The sequence below is a fragment of the Globicephala melas genome, chromosome 14 (genome assembly GCF_963455315.2).
Source record: "Globicephala melas chromosome 14, mGloMel1.2, whole genome shotgun sequence".
Lineage (NCBI taxonomy): Eukaryota > Metazoa > Chordata > Mammalia > Artiodactyla > Delphinidae > Globicephala > Globicephala melas.
The window spans coordinates 60,914,460-60,930,431 of NC_083327.1; the positions used below are offsets into that span (position 1 = coordinate 60,914,460).

Sequence of the window (15,972 nt, forward strand, 5' to 3'; positions counted from 1 at the left end):
GTGTTTGTTGAATTAATACAAGAACCTTGAGAATGTCTTTGGTGAGGCACGTCACTTAAGCTTCTTGTATGGGTTAGTCCAGAGCATTCAATTTTTTTTTTTTTTTTTTTTTTTTTGCGGTACACGGGCCTCTCACTGCTGTGGCCTCTCCCGTTGTGGAGCACAGGCCCCAGACGCGCAGGCTCAGCGGCCATGGCTCATGGGCCCAGCCGCTCTGCGTCATGTGGGATCCTCCCAGACTGGGGCACGAACCCGTGTCCCCTGCATCAGCAGGCGGACTCTCAACCACTGCGCCACCAGAGAAGCCCATAGAGCATTCAATTTTTAAGCTTCTTTTCTACCTACACATTTTGCTTGTCATTGATTGTGCAATGGAAAGTAATCCAACCCATGTAAGATTTGTGACATCCCGCTTCCATAGAGATGAGGCTGCACGGAAGCACATCTCTCCCACTGGCAGGCGCAGAGACTGTCACTTCCATGTCGCATTTGCCCGCTCCCTGTCAGGCTCACGATGGTGGCCGACTGTAAATGTAGTGGTGGTAACGAGTCTTCCCCAGCTGTCATTCCCCAGCCCTCCTCCCAGCAGATGCTTAACCTCACCCTGTGGAGGCATGCATCTCTCTGCTTCTATTAGTTTCTTCAAATTGGGAAGAAAAAAACTATAACCCACCAAAGATCTTCTGCTACTTCTCTGGGGAGAATGGGCTTCTCAACAACATGTCCATTGTCTGATCTGAGCTTTGCTCTACTAGTCTTTCAGGGAAAGAAAAAAAAAAAAGAGCCCCAAAACTTTGATCCCTGGGGAGGTGAAGCGGAAGTTGATCTTCACCATTAAATTTTTTTATAGATAGCAAAGTCCATGCTTCCACCTGCATCCAAAGCAGAGGCAGCTGGCAGAACAAAGCACCAGAGAAAAATAGCTGACCAGAATCTCTTAAATTGCCCATGTACAGGTGCAGCTTGTTTTTCATCTTGGTGGCAGTCACTAGTGATTGACAATGTTTTACCCAGAGGACTTAACCCCTTTTTCTCCTGAATGAACCAGAGTCAAGTCTTATGGTTTAGAAAACAATTCCTACCCCTACCCCTCTCTCTGTTCTAATGAAGTTCAACACAAATGAATGGCAATAGTACTTCGAACCAATGTTAACCTTCAGTGAAAGAATGAAACAGTTTCAGACAGAAGTTTTGAAAAATTATCCCTAAGCCTTTCCAGCTTGGATGCCAAGGCTGAGACACTCCTTTTGTATCGATAGACCCTCAGAGACGGCGCTCCATGGACGCTCCTCCAGAATGGGGATGATACTGTGTGTTGGATTCTCTAGGTGTTCAGTAAGTCTTAAAGTACGTGACCTAGAAAACCAATTCCTGTTTGCCCTCAGCTTTTTTTCCATCACCATCAAACAAGTTATTTTAGAGACTGTGCAGCAGAGAGAAGAGATACTGAGACGCAGCCCAATTTTAACATTTCCAAAGATGGTGAACGGGGCAGCCTCGCCTCACCAGTTCTGTGCTGTTGTGTCTGTTTCCCCCAGAATAACTCGCACTGTACCTCACATGGAGTCACTTTTCATTCTTGTGCACAAGGACATTAGCCATTTGGGGAGTCCCCCAGGAGGGTTGAATTTGTGTAGAGTCCAGACAGCCATCTGCATGGTGCTCTCTCTGTCAGTCTTTGGAACTTGCATGGTGGATGGATTGAGGGGTCACATGGGGACAAGGGAGTCTTTAACAAACAGATGAGCAAGCATCAGCAGGGCTGCATGAATAGCTCTCAGAACCTCCACAAGAAGTTCTGAACATTTGGAATGAGGCCAAGTGCCAAAGAGAAATTACCTTGTAAACATTGAGCCCTCCTAGTGAGAAGGGAAGTTTATTACTGCTGATTATAAGTTAGCACTTCAGGGGAAGGCTCCAGAGCCCAGGGGTGGACCCCTCTTGATCCTCAGCAGGGCCCTGAGCCAAGGGAAAGTGATTGTTAATAAAGTGATGGTATATGATGGATCACAGAGCTTCACGTTCTGGTAGCTGCATTATGAATCACCTCCTCTTAGCACAAGAAACCTCACAGATGAATATTCTTGATCATTTAAATGCCTGGAACACACGATAACATGAACACAGAGCATGCCCTCAATAACTCTCACAGCCATGGAGCAATAATTTGACTTCTGAATGGAAAAAATGACATGCAGACAAGGCGACACTTCCTTGAGGGTCTTAGTAAATTTCCAGTTATCACACATGCCCAAGAGGCTTCCCACTCTGGGTCGTTCGCCTTTGAAATGAGTGAATGATAGGTTAAGGGCATCTGTCCAGATGTTCAGGTCTCCATACTCAAGCCAGTTAATCTGGAAGTAAAATAATCAAAGGAACTCTGGGGCCCGGGAAACCAATCTATCTCATTCATAAATCAAAACGTTTGTATGAGTCTTGATATGTCGATGTGGCCAAAAGCTATTGAGTTTAAAATTTTTGAATTTTCATTAATTGTTTTGATCTTAGACATGGATAACAGCTGCTAGCGATTGTGCATGAAATAAAACACCAAGATTATGCAGAAATTATAGCCTCAGCACCATGGAGATAATCTAATGAGGCAAAAGCTTGGATGCATGTCAACTTAATCGGAACAATAGGTGCTGTCAAGCAGACAGAGATACTGCAGGAAGTAATGCCTTGGAAATGGCCCAGTCTAGAATCAGGCGGCCTAACTCCTCTCCTTGTGAGTTGATAGCGGGCACATGGAACATGCTTCTGTTTCAATCTAATTCACAGAAACTTCTGCGTCAGCGGTGAGAATAAACGCTAAATTCTACTTCATAATTTACTCCGTTCTTTTGGACTTACATCACCACTATAATCTGGAAGCAAAGACCACACAGGCCCAGAGTGATCCACGGGGCAGCTAAGCGCTGGTGACCATCTTTTCACTTTGGACATTCATTCCACGAGGGAGAAACTCTTTCTCATTGCCATACAGATTCCAACAGACGCACAAGGGGTTATATAGAATGCTCTAGGCTTTGGATATTCTTGGCCTTGGGAAAGAAAAAAAAATATTTTTTTTAAGTTTGTAAAGGTAATTACCATTATTTACAGTACTGAGGGCAAAGCCCCACCCTGGGCTTGAGGCCAAGGGATCTCAGACTAGAGTGTATTGAGGTGAGCCAACTCCAAGACAAAAGCACAATTATGCTCACATAAAAACCAACACTGGTGGTAGTGGGGTGAAGGAAACACCCACGCAAGGGGGAGGTGTGTGTAGGGAGGGGCTTGTTTTGAAGTTTTGCATAAATCTTATAAATTTTTTCCTCCATGGTCCTGGGAATGAAGATTCTGCAGAGGTTTTCATCCTGGGTCTCTTGTTAAGCTGTGCTACAAGGAAAGGGACTTCCTTCTTACTTGATTTGCCAATTTATAAAACTGAACTCTAAATAAAAGCATTTCGGTAGAAAACGGGAAATGTTGTGTAAGGTGTTCCGAAGCTTTCTTCATTTCTTGGCAGAAAGGAACTCAAGCAAATCGAAAGAAGATATCTTTATTTTTTAAGCCCACCTCACTTTACCCTCCTTTCTGATTCACATCCATTTGTCCACTTAGGAAAGTATTAAAGCAGTGGGGGTTAGAAACAGCGTTGCCACAGTCTATCTGGTTCTCCAGTCAGAAAATAATTAGCGACTACCTAAACACTCACACACATTACCTTCTTGTTAAGCATGCCGTGTTATCTTTTTCTTCTTGCCAGATGATTATTTGGCTGATGTTGTAAATCAGTGACGAAGAAAGCCTGTGATGGCAGTTTAGACATGCCTCGAGGTCCACTGGCACTGCAAGGAAATGGGAAGCAGTGACGGGGAGAACTGAGACCCACCAGGCACCCACACCTGGCCTGGAATGGCTGAGCACCCTGGTCACCAGAAGGCAGGCTCCCTAGCTCGCCTGCTGCACACGCTAGTTCAGGAAGCTGGATTTTCTCCTTCAGTCCGGAGGAAAATGCCCTTTGGGAAATGGATGGGGACACGTGAGGTCCTCGGGCTGTGACCTCAGTGAAGCGCAGGCTGAAGACGTTTTGGAGGATCAGCCTGCCTCTTGCCACTGCACGTGCCAGAGGCTGACACCTGATAGAACTCGAGTCACCAGTTCTGCACACCCAGCTCTTGACTGCCTGGCAGCCTTGAGGAAAGGGGAATTACAGGTGGGCTGGGCTTGAAACACTGCTATGGTCCCACCTGAGTTTCAGGTGCCCCAGGGAGTCCTTTCAACCACCTGGAATTGAGGCTGTTTCAAAGTACAGATGCAGTGTGTGTTTGTCTTGCTTTTGTTTGTGCCTGAATACAAGAACCAGCTGGAAGTCAGGTGTGGGGCACTGCAAACAATTTTGGCTGTAAATAGAAAGTAAGAGTTTAAAAGCCAGGATGGGTGTGGAGGGGAGGGAGTGAGAGGGGAAAGGAAACAGATTTACTAGAGGAAATAGAAAAATACACAGAAATTTGGATTGGTGTGATACCGCTGCATAATTTCCATGATCTGTTAATATCCCTACCTACATTTCACCCCCAACTTATCGATATACAGAAAATAAGCCTTTGGACCTGTGATCTGCCTTGTTGAGTACTGAATGTGCCTATTATGCACCAGGCACTAAAGGTTAACATTGGGAATAAATGATGAAAAGATATTGTCTCTCTGCAAACGGCAAGTTAACACTTATGAGATGGTTGCCATGATGATGTACACGGGCCATGATGACATAAAGGGCCAGCTATGTCTCCTGAGGGTGGTGAACGGAGACTAAAGAGGAAACACAAGAAGGAAGACCTTACACAACCCTCTTCTTCACCCCAAACGCAACCCTAATAGACACAATTCTTACAGGGATGTGAAATGCATTGGTGATGGTATTTTATTATTCATTTCTTTTAGACTAGGGTAACGTCTCCGTAGCACATAAAAATTGGAAAGAAAACATTTTTCTTAAATGCTAAAGGTTGGTGTGACTATTTCAATATGAACTTTTGAGATTCCTTTTTTCATTTTACTTAAAAAAATTTTAGTTTTATATTGGAGTACAGTTGATTTACAATGTTGTTCGTTTCAGGTGGACAGCAAAGTGAGTCAGTTATACATATATCCATTCTTTTTTAGATTCTTTTCCCATATAGGTTATTACAGAATATTGAGTAGAGTTCCCTGTGCTATACAGTAGGTCCTTGTTGATTATCTATTTTATATATAGTAGCGTGTATATGCTAATCCCAAACTCCTAATTTATTCCTCTTCCCACCTTTCCCGTTTGGTAACCCTAAGTTTGTTTTCTATGTCTGTGAGTCTGTTTCTGTTTTGTAAATAAATTCATTCGTATCATTTTTTAAGATTCTACGAATAAGTTATATCATAGGATAGTTGTCTTTGTCTGACTTACTTCACTTAGTATGATAATCTCTAGGTCCATTCATGTTGTTGCAAATGGCATTATTTCATTCCTTATTATGGGCGACTAATATTCCATTGTGCATATGTACCACATCTTCTTTATCCATTCATCTGCTGACGGACATTTAGGCTGCTCCATGTCTTGGATATTGTAAATAGTGCTGCAATGAATATTGGGGTGCGTGAGATTCATTTTTGATCAAACTATTTTGTTGAAGACTGTTCTGCAAAACACATTAGAAATTTGGAAAATATTAAATGTTTAACTTTCTTACGCATTTCTAAAATAACAGAAAGTCATTTTTTTTCAACTGTGAGGGGAAGAAGCATTTTAAAAAGAAGCCATTTCATTTTAAAAGAACACACAGTCTGTAGTTTGGCAATCTCAAGGGCAGTAATTTAGTAATTAAGAGGGGAATTTTGGAGTCAGACAAACCAGAGATATAAATCCTGACATCCCGACTTACAAGCTGTGTGATCTCCGACATACAGTGTTACCTTTCTGAACTTCAGAGTTTTTGTTTTTAAACAGGAGTAATGATAATGGTATCTACCTTGTAAGCTTATTTTGAAAATTTAATGAGATAATTATGCACATAAAGCCCCTGACAAGGAGCCTAGTACCTACCCTGTGCTCAGCAAATGGTAGCTATTATTAAAATTAGTCTATAATCATGAATAATTATAATAATAAATACTTTCCCTTTCCCTGCTAAATTATGACTATGCAGAGGACAAAGTGAATTGGAATAATGATCATTTTTTGTGAGTGAACTTAATGGCTACAGCCTACTAAAAAGGTTAAATAAGTTTTTGAGTGGAATGATCTGATAGTGCTGAAGAATGATTTATTTAAGAGGATAAATGTCAAAATCACATTTCCCTGGCTGTGTAGATGGCATGGCTGTGTAGATGGCATGAGTGTCACAGCAGGGTTACCACAATGGCCTGCATTTCTCAAGAAGCTGACCAAATTAATGTTTATATTCAGGAGTAGTTGCACTAATCCTAAGGAGAAACAGAAGATCCAAAGTTGAAAGCACATGAGTAAAAGTTAAGGGTGTTCAATAACATCTGTAACATCAGTCCCACAGAAATCTGGATGCAAAGTGTCATGACTCTCAGCAGAACCCAAGCTGAGAACTGTCGAGCCTCATCCCTCTACACCAGGCAGCCAGGTCTATGTGTGATTCATAGACCTCTGCCTCGGGGGCTCTGGGGGGCTCCTGAAACTTTCTGTGTAAACACTGCTGGGCTGGATATTGGTCTTGCTTAAAACCAAATAAGGTCAAAGAATTGTTTGAAGCTTTTAGATATTCTTTAGGTGATAAAAATATAGGGGATGAAAATGACTAGATTCATTTACTGGCATAAACACATATAGCGTGAGGTGGTGAATTCTTACAATTAGATGCTTACACTCAGGCATTGTGATATCGTGGAATTTGTTTATGAATCTAGGAATCTTTTCTCCAGAAAATTATTGAAATTTTAAGAAAAAAGTGGTAAAGATATCAGATTCACAGGCAATGGGGTTAGATATACAAATTTTAGAAGGCTTCTGGAGGATTTTTACCCTCAGATGAATGGGAATGTAAAATATTATGCAAATCAGACAGATACTCTTCCAGATAGTTTGCCTCAATAAAAACAGTTAAAGACATGAAAGGAAGACTACATCCACATTTAAAGATTGTGTTTTTATGTAAGTAAAGTGTTGCTCAGAGGGCACTGGGGGCTTGGATAGAGGTAGCCAAAGTCACTGTCAGGATGGATCCTCCATCTTGGATTCCCAGTTTCAGGAGCAGACTGAGATGGGTCAGTGATGGTTTAATGTGGAATTCAGTGAATGCCACTGCTGATGTCAAGCAGAGAAGAAGGAAAAAGGGAGCCAGAAAAGAAGAAGAAAAGGGGAGCGTGTGAGAAAGAGAAGAGAGAATGAAAAACGACAAAAGACAGCTGTGAAGGCGCGGTAGAATGACTACTGACATTTTCTTAGATTCCTTCCTAAATGCCCTAGTCTTACTGGGCATTTAAGATTTTTAAAAAAGATTAAATTCCATTTGAGAATATCCTTTGATATTGAGCACAAGCACAGATTTATAAGAATATATATAAAACAACTATATATATATATAAGAACTATACTTCAGTTTAAAAAAAGCGTTATCTCAGGCACACAAGAAATGTTAAATAATACATTGATCAACAGACTGTCAGTTTCAATGTCATGTGCTAAGTAAGTGTCTTTATAGATATTAGGTATAGGACACTGTGAGAATACAATTATCCATGGTTAGTAATTAGGAAAGGAATCTTAGTGCATGTGTTATTTGAGATGAAACTTGAATGGAAATATACTTGGCAGAGGCTTTGGGAAAAAGGTGTCTTCAAGTCAAGAGAATAAGTCAAGGGCTTGAAGCAGCAATGGTCCCGGGAGGGCAGTAGTATGGTCTCGCTGCAGTGTGAACAGAGGACCTCCACATGCAGTCATGACATGGATGAACAGAGGGGACAGATCAGGGAGGTCTGTGCTGTGCTCTGTGGTTTGGACTTTCAGATATCAACCAAGTTTCTTACTTTTGCTGTCACTTCCAAGGTGACTGAATTTCATTTGAGAGTTTCCTGTGATATCAGAGCACAGGACTGAATTTCTAGGAATAATTGTTAAGCAAATAGGAAAAACTCACTGGATTTAGTAAGAGTGGATGGGAGTACCAGTGAAGAGTTTTAAACGGGGTGTGACGTGGTCAGGTTTGCATTTAATGAAAGGTTCTGTGGTACCTCCAAGTTAGTTGATATAATGAAGTTTTACGTCAAATGGGAATTTACTGCCCTTTAATAGAAAATGTAATTTATTTGGTAACTTGAATAAAAACTATTTGACTTCAATACACAACGCACAAAATGATTTTGTTTTACTTGATTTGTGAAAAGGTTTTGAAAAGGGACTCTGGCATTTTCTGCACATCTCCTTCTTCCTCTGTCTACAAAATACAATAAAAAAAATTTTTTACATGTTTTTATTTGGCCTCTGTTACAACTTTACATTTTAAGTTCTTGTATTTAAAAATATATTTAAATATAGGGCGGCAGCAAAAACCAACACTTTATAGCTGACTACAGGAAGAGATCATAAATTGATCTGAAAAGACCCACATCCAAATTAGTGTTATTATATAATGTTGCCTCTTGTACAGGGAACATATTGGTTTTCCATATAACTTATTTCCACAGTTTTCAGATGTCAGTGATGGGTTTTCCTGGTTGGAAAGAACACAGCACTGGGAGGAGGACAGCTGGACGCTGATTAACAGTTATTGGGCAAGTCACTCAACCTCTCTGTGATTGGTTTGAAAAATGGGGGACTTTTCTGTTTAACAAAGATTGTCATGAGGCTCAAGTTTAGTAATGTATGTGGAAGTCCTCTGAAAACCACTGTGGGGTGATGGTGGCAGTAAACATGTGGCAATTTCAAGGTGAAACACAGAGTAGAAGAGTTGAGGCTCCTGGTTCAACTGTCCACTCAGCTCCTGCCCACTGCTTGACAAACAGGCTTTCAATAATCAGCTGGTGAATAAATTGAAAGCGATCATACACGCTTTGAAGAAACATGAAAAGAGTTAAAGTTATTGATGATCTTTAACTATAAGGATATATTTAGGCAAGCTGTCAGTAACTCCAGCTATTGATACGTAAATAGAATCAGTCCTTATCTGTATCCAATTGTCAACATAGTAAAAAACCAAAAATCAAAGAAAATGACCTCTTGTGCGTGCACCGAAATGTCTCTCTCTGGACTCTCTGCTATCACCTTATACTTTTCCTACTTTCAACCCTCACTCATTCAAATTCACCACTTATAACAACCTAGTGTTAAAGGGGAATTTACCTGAATGTAGACCACGCTCTATACGGGATGTTATTCTTAGTTGTGTAGGAGGTTGAAGAAGTTTAGCATTTTTCAAGAATTAGGATTGAATAATTCAGCTTTAAGGTAACTGAGAATGTTACCTAGTAAATAGCAGTAGGAGTAGGAGGTGGGGTCCTGGCCCTGGATTCTGTGACCCTGGACAAGTACGAAAAAGAAGGGTCTTCCTTTTTATGTTTTGATCTCTCCCTTCCATTTCCAGAGTTTTACATAGATGAGCTCTGAAGGGAGCTTTTCCAGTGGAGAGGAGTGGAAGGATACAAAAGCATTCCTACATGGTCTCTTGCTCACTTTTCCCCTTGGGTTATTCAGTTTGGGGTTCTGTGGTTGCTTTTCTCTAAAACTTAAGCCCAAGCAACAAAGTTCTCTGGTCCTCTGAACAGAATACATTTTCAATAGCAAGGATAAAGGGAAAGACAATCACTGGAGAAAATACAAAGAGCATCAGGTGTTTACAGTTAGCCTTTGGCAACTGGGCTGAAACCACTGCCCCTTGCCTGCCTGGCTTCTCACCTCTGTTTCTGCTGAGCAAGACCCATCCTATTCTTTACCACCTGGAACCTTTCCCTTCTCATGAAAACTTCCAGATTCAAGGTTCCCACTCTCCCTTGTGTCCTCTTGTTTGTAGTCCGAGGAACTCCGACCTTCCAAAGGAAATGCGCGAGGCTGTGGACATTGATATGCTGATTTCATTTTTAGGGGCAGAATCTCCACTCCCCCAGCAAGAAGGAGGCTTGCTTACTAAGGTCCATCCTTAACACCAAACACTTAACACCTGTATCAAATTACACACATCAGGTAAAGAGAGGGTCATTCTTTCACATCGATATGAACTGACAAAGAACTTACTGTTATACAGGAAAATCTATTTCGGCAAAAAAAAATTTACATTTTTTTTCTTTCTCTGTGTTGCAGCAGGGATCATTTCTGTATTTATCTGTGCTCTAAGTTTGCAAGATGGCAGGATTATGGGTTCCAGGAGAGAATGACACACAGATGGAGAAGGTGGTCTTGTGAGTCTTGCTTACAGGGAGAGGATGTGTTCGAGAGAGAACTGACCTCAAATCTCCCAGGAGAGAATCCCATCATAACTACAACAGGCATGCATGCCAACCTAACGATATCATCCCCTACCCAGGGCCGTCCCTCTTCAGGGAAAGACTGCGCAACACAGAGAATAGATTAAACACTCAGCTCAGGATCTTTCCTATATTCTAGACCTTCTTTATTTTGGAATTAAAAAGTGACAAATTTGTCCTTGGCCACGGGACACTCTAAACAGAGCTATATTCATGTTTGAAAGAAAAAAACTACCTTCACTTCATGGGACTGTAGGATTTGCAGCAACTCTAGTCTGTCTGTCGCAAGTGTATTGGATGTTTCAGTTTGCCAGACCTGTCATGAGAAATTAATTACAGGATGTTGCAGAAATGGCAAAGCTCCAGCAGCATCTTGCATAGTTTAATATAGCCCCGTTTCCCCATTTCAATGTATTTGTGGTTAGATAAATCCTCAGAAATTTACAGCTGCTATAGACTAGCTTATTATGTACTCTGCCTGCACACATGATAAGTATAAGAATTTGATGTTCGTAAAGTGCATAGATTTCACTGACATTTCTTTACCACGATGGAAATATTTAGTTGCTAAAAGTAGCATGTGCAGATACTTCTGAACATTAACTTCTTCTGTATTAACAGGCAGGGATGTTAAAAACATCACCGTGCTTAGCCATCTTCCACTTATTTTAAATCGAATAACTGTAGCTCCGGAAAAAGTTGTGTGGAGTGTTTACATAAAATGGTCCCATGAACAAATTAAACAGAAAAAAAATTAACTACTGATTCTCAGTTGAAATCACTGAAAAACTGAACCGTAGCGACCACGTTTTTCTCCAGGGAACCTTCTTCCTTTGGTCTAGCGACTGCTTTTTCACAAGCTTCAGTTGTTCATTTTTGCTCCAGCAACAAGCTATTTTCCTCGCCTTCCTTTTTCCTCCTTTTGTACTTTTTTTTTTCTTAACTATAATTGTTCCCTCTCAACAGTAAATCAGCTCGTTCCAAGCAACTTTAAAGATTGGCAATATATGTTTACTTATATAATTGCTGTATAAAAAAAAAATCCTACATTTTCCTCTACCAAATTCTTTCACAATTCTTCACAAGGATCCAAGTGATGAGTTAAGAAAAAGTGAACTAGAATGAGTAAAAATCAGATTGTTTAGTACTTTTAGAGGTGAATGACATTGAAGGATATATAGTTGGACCATTCTGACACAAGTAATAGAACATGTGTTATGCATAGTTATAGATGTACTTACTTATGACACCTTTCCCCTCTTTAGATTGTGAGTAGATAGTAAAACTGTAGATTCTTAGCAGCTTTATCCTCCCTAACTTTCTGAGACAATCAAAATAACCCATCCATAATCAGAATGAATTTGAGGTGTTAGAAGAGCAACTTTCGAAAACAGGGGGCTCACAACATATGCTTGATGTAGATGTGAAGAGATCATTAGAAAAAAAAGCATTCTTTGTGTTTACAAAACAGATGTTTTTATGTTATCCAGTTCCCGCCTTAAGTTAAAGTATTCCCTATTCACTTTAATAATTAGAGCAGAAGGATATGATGAATGAAGTACCTCATTACCAAGTTTGCTTTCCGGGTCTCTGCAGAGAGTAGCTGTCTGCTTTTGCCTAGCTGGTCCATTGTTAACCCTAAATGATGCTGACATTCAGTTCGCCTGCAGATAATTGGGTCCATCCACAGACTGAGTTTGCCACTCAACAGAGCCTTTTGATTGACGTGACTCTTGATGTTTTTATTTTCTCTTATGTGACTGGGATACTGTTTCTTGAATAAAATGTTACTGTCCATGTGTTAGTTTGAGTCCACAGAATCGATTCCTTAAAAAAATGTAAGAATTAGAGTATGGAGTAAAGATTTTGCAAAACAAATATGGGGTAAAGACATTATCAGTTTTTTTAAAAAAAATTCACTCAGATATGGTATTTCATTTTATGTAGGTCACGGCTGCATGGAAGACATATGAGATGTTTCTAGTCTCTGAGTGTGGTTGTACGTTCATCAGGTTGCTTCCTTACTCTGTGTGGGCTGGAGACCAACTCTAGGTGCTACTGGCTCACTGCACCCAGCACCTGAGGTGGGTGGGGACCTTTGAGGTGCCCCAGTGGAGTATGACAAACCTCCATGGACAGCAAGCAACACACTGACTGACCGTGTGCACTTGGACAAGTTGCTTAACTTTCAAAGCCCCGGTTTCCTTATTTGCAGGGCAGGGAAGATTTTATCTTCCTCCTGGGTTTGAAGTGAGGACTGAATGAGGTCACGTACATAAAGTGAAGATTTGGGGAATCTCTTCTGTAGTGAAGTCCAATGAGGTAGAAATCAACAAATATAGAGCTTCAAAAGTTGGACTAGTGAAAAATGTTCCCATCATCTACTTAACAGATATGGACCTCAGATGGAAATCATTGAAATACGTATGAAAGTATAAGGTCATGAGTTTTTTATATAGTTTCTAGAACTTTCTAACCCTCTGAAAAATAGTTGTGAGTTAAATATATGACTAAAATAACATGACATATAAAGTTATAAAATGATAAGTTATTTCCCAGATAGTCTTGCTGAACTTCCTAAAGAGAAAATATCTTTCTCTAATAAAACTTTTCTGTAACTGAAAAATAAAATTAATGTCAAGTATCCATTTTTTTTGGAAAGAAACCTTACGAAAGGTTTCAAAAGTAGCAAGTGTTAACCATTTAAAACACTGATTTCATATTTAAAAGGTGCATCTTAAACATGAATTTGCATTCATGGTGTAAAATATTTCAAGTTTTAAATCTTTTTAAAACTTGCTTTTTATTCTAGCTTTGCAAATCCTATTCATTGTATAGTTTTGATACCGAAGAAACTCCAATCTTCAAGACAGAGTAGAATCAATAATTGGGAAATTAATTTGTAAGAATGACATTATTTATTATCTAGAAAAGATAGTGTCAAATTGCTACTTGTTTGTAGAAAAGAGACTATAAAATGGGATAGAATTCAATAATTTTAGGATAAAAATAAAACAAAGTTAATTTATTACTAAGTAAATAGTCTGATTTCTCTGCTTGATTATAATTTGGACTTATTACTTGGAGGGCACTCTTATGGTCTCCCCCACCCCATCTCATCTTAGAAGGTGGTGAAGATTATTAATTAATAATAATTTATCTATTCACAAACATAACCCAAATCTTGCTTTGTCAACAGGACAAAAAAGAAAAGAAATGGGCTTTGAGTAGAAACAACTTTTCCTGGTGTTTGCCTCAATTGTTATTTTTGCCTTCAGTAGTTACAATATAAAAATAACCCTTTATTTTTCATATGAACATTGGGATTTCAGCAAATGTTTAGCTCCTCTGACATATTATTTTATTATTGTCTTGATTTAAAATCATTTTGCAACTTGCTGAAATTCTTTGTAATTAAAACCAAAATCAGAGAATCTACACACATCTCAAAACTACGAGCTGAAACTGCAGAGAGTCACATATTTTTATTTTTTTCATTATCAAGTGCATTAACAAGAAAGAAAAAACAAGCCTGTACAAGGGTGACTCAAGCTGGCTGGGTCCAGCTGTACCTGAAGCACAGACGTGTGCATCTAGAACAGGGGAGCTTGGTACTATCGGAACACATTTCTGTGCTAATGGCTGAGGGCTTCAGCAGTCATCAATGCCACTCACCACTTTCAAAAATGCCCCCCTCCCCCCAAGTTCTACACAGCACGGGCAAGTTTACCAATTTTCATGCCTCTACAACATGTGCAGGGGTAAGAGTCAAATATATTTCTACTAGAAGATTTTTCACATCCGGTATACATCTGGGCAAAATTTACACCTCAATGCCCAACACTGTTTTTCTCACTTCTTACTTTAATGGAATCAATTGTCTAATTTGGTAAATAAGTTTTCTAATTTTATATTAGTTTTGACATTCTTGAAGTTAAATATTTTATTGACAGACTTAAAATCACACAGTTTTAAGAAGAGTCAAGTGAAAAACAAAGAGATGAACTTTCCCATTTTATAACATCTCACTTCAAAATATATGGTCACATAGTAATGACACTGTTACTCTGGAACTAAAGAAATAAATAATTCAATGTAAAAATTTAAAAACAAATTAAAAAATTTAAAAACAAAAATTTAAAAACAAGGTAAACATTTGTTACCTTTTAATGCCTTTCTTACTTGGACCATTTTGAATACACAAAATCCTGAAGCTGCTTATCTTTATTTTAAATAAAGTTAAATTTAAATAGCAGATATTTCATATTCTGAGTATATCATCACACACAGAACCACATTACAGATATAATATTAAATGATTACTTTATGGACATCCTAACAATGCAAACACTTTTTCCTCATATTTGCTGTGTGGCAATTATGGTTTTTCTTTATTGATTTTTCCAAGAATGGTAATGTAATTTTGATGCAGTTACTAATAAATACAAGTACCAATACTTTGATCAACAGCAAACACAATGGTTTATAACAATTAAGCTTTTCAAAAGGCCACATTTATTTTTCCACCCATACCTTGCTTCTGATTTTTCTAGATTCTTTCATAAGGATAAGAAATAGTAGAGCCTTCCTTTCTTCCTGGCCATCTGAAATTTCTGAACTCTGAAGAGAAATTCCATTTGGTTTAATTTGTCATTTCATTTCTGTATATTTGGTTCCTTGCCCCTTCATTCTTCTTCAGCTCTTTACTAGAAGAAAATGACACAAAATGTACTAAATGAACTTAAACAATACCTTCTAGTTACAACAAATCTTGGCATGCCCAGGCAACAGCACAAGTAATAAAACACACACACACACACACACACACACACGACCAAAATACTAATTTGTCTTCTTGAACGTACTTCTAGTTTAACTTCTAGAATTAACTTCTAGCTTGCCTCTTGAACATACAGTTAAATTAACATCTTTTAGTGTCATCAGCAGTTGCTAAAGGCCCGATCCAGCACTGACTAGTTAACTTAAGCAAAAAAGAAATACATTTCTCAAATACAGACAATAAGCACTGCAAACCCTCAGTAACTTCCAGAAATTAAGTGCAGGCAATCAGAGTTTATAACATTCTTCATTCACTGGAAAAAAAATTGTCATGGAAGATGCTTCAGGTTAGTGACTGGAAAGCATATAGGCCATTTTATTAAACAGCACTCTTTCATTTAGTCTATGGCTATGTCTTCTTTTAGAAGTGAGTAAACTATTATAGCTTTTCAAATAAATCCAAAAAATGGTATGTGGCATTTTTGACTGACAAAGGTAGTGACGGTTAACTATGTATCTAGATGCAGCTTTGAAATAAAACAAATTATACCATGAATAAAAGTCAAGAACCAATAGGCAGATGAAACAAGATGTTGCTTCTTTAGAGACCATGTAGTAAGTACACCAAAACTAGAGGGTGATAAACTAGGGGTTGAGCCTGAAATTTTTTGATGCAATTATTTACATATCAGTGATGAGTATCTGGACTTACACAAAACTGTTGTTGTCCTTCTTCTGAACAGA

At 38.9% G+C, this 15,972-nt stretch overlaps 1 protein-coding gene across 13 annotated transcripts in view; it reads right to left on the reverse strand.

The window, feature by feature from the left end:
* Positions 1–15,972, reverse strand: part of AHI1 (Abelson helper integration site 1) — a 287,061-nt gene that overhangs the window by 64,285 nt on the left and 206,804 nt on the right. For 4 of the 13 annotated variants that reach the window (XR_009558661.2, XR_009558660.2, XR_009558649.2 and 1 more), the window contains 7 exons: positions 14,983–15,155; positions 12,012–12,276; positions 10,685–10,765; positions 9,884–10,145; positions 5,429–5,663; positions 3,710–3,833; positions 2,854–3,044 (listed from right to left, as the gene is read on the reverse strand). Coding sequence is in view for 1 of the 13 variants with exons in the window: in XM_030853394.3 (XP_030709254.2) it covers positions 15,153–15,155 (3 nt within the window). In the remaining 12 variants the exon portion in view is untranslated. Of the gene's footprint in view, positions 1–2,853; positions 3,045–3,709; positions 3,834–5,428; positions 5,664–9,883; positions 10,146–10,684; positions 10,766–12,011; positions 12,277–13,915; positions 15,156–15,972 lie in introns of those variants that run through there. The other 9 variants (XR_009558648.2, XR_009558652.2, XR_009558650.2 and 6 more) reach the window with 5 other exon arrangements.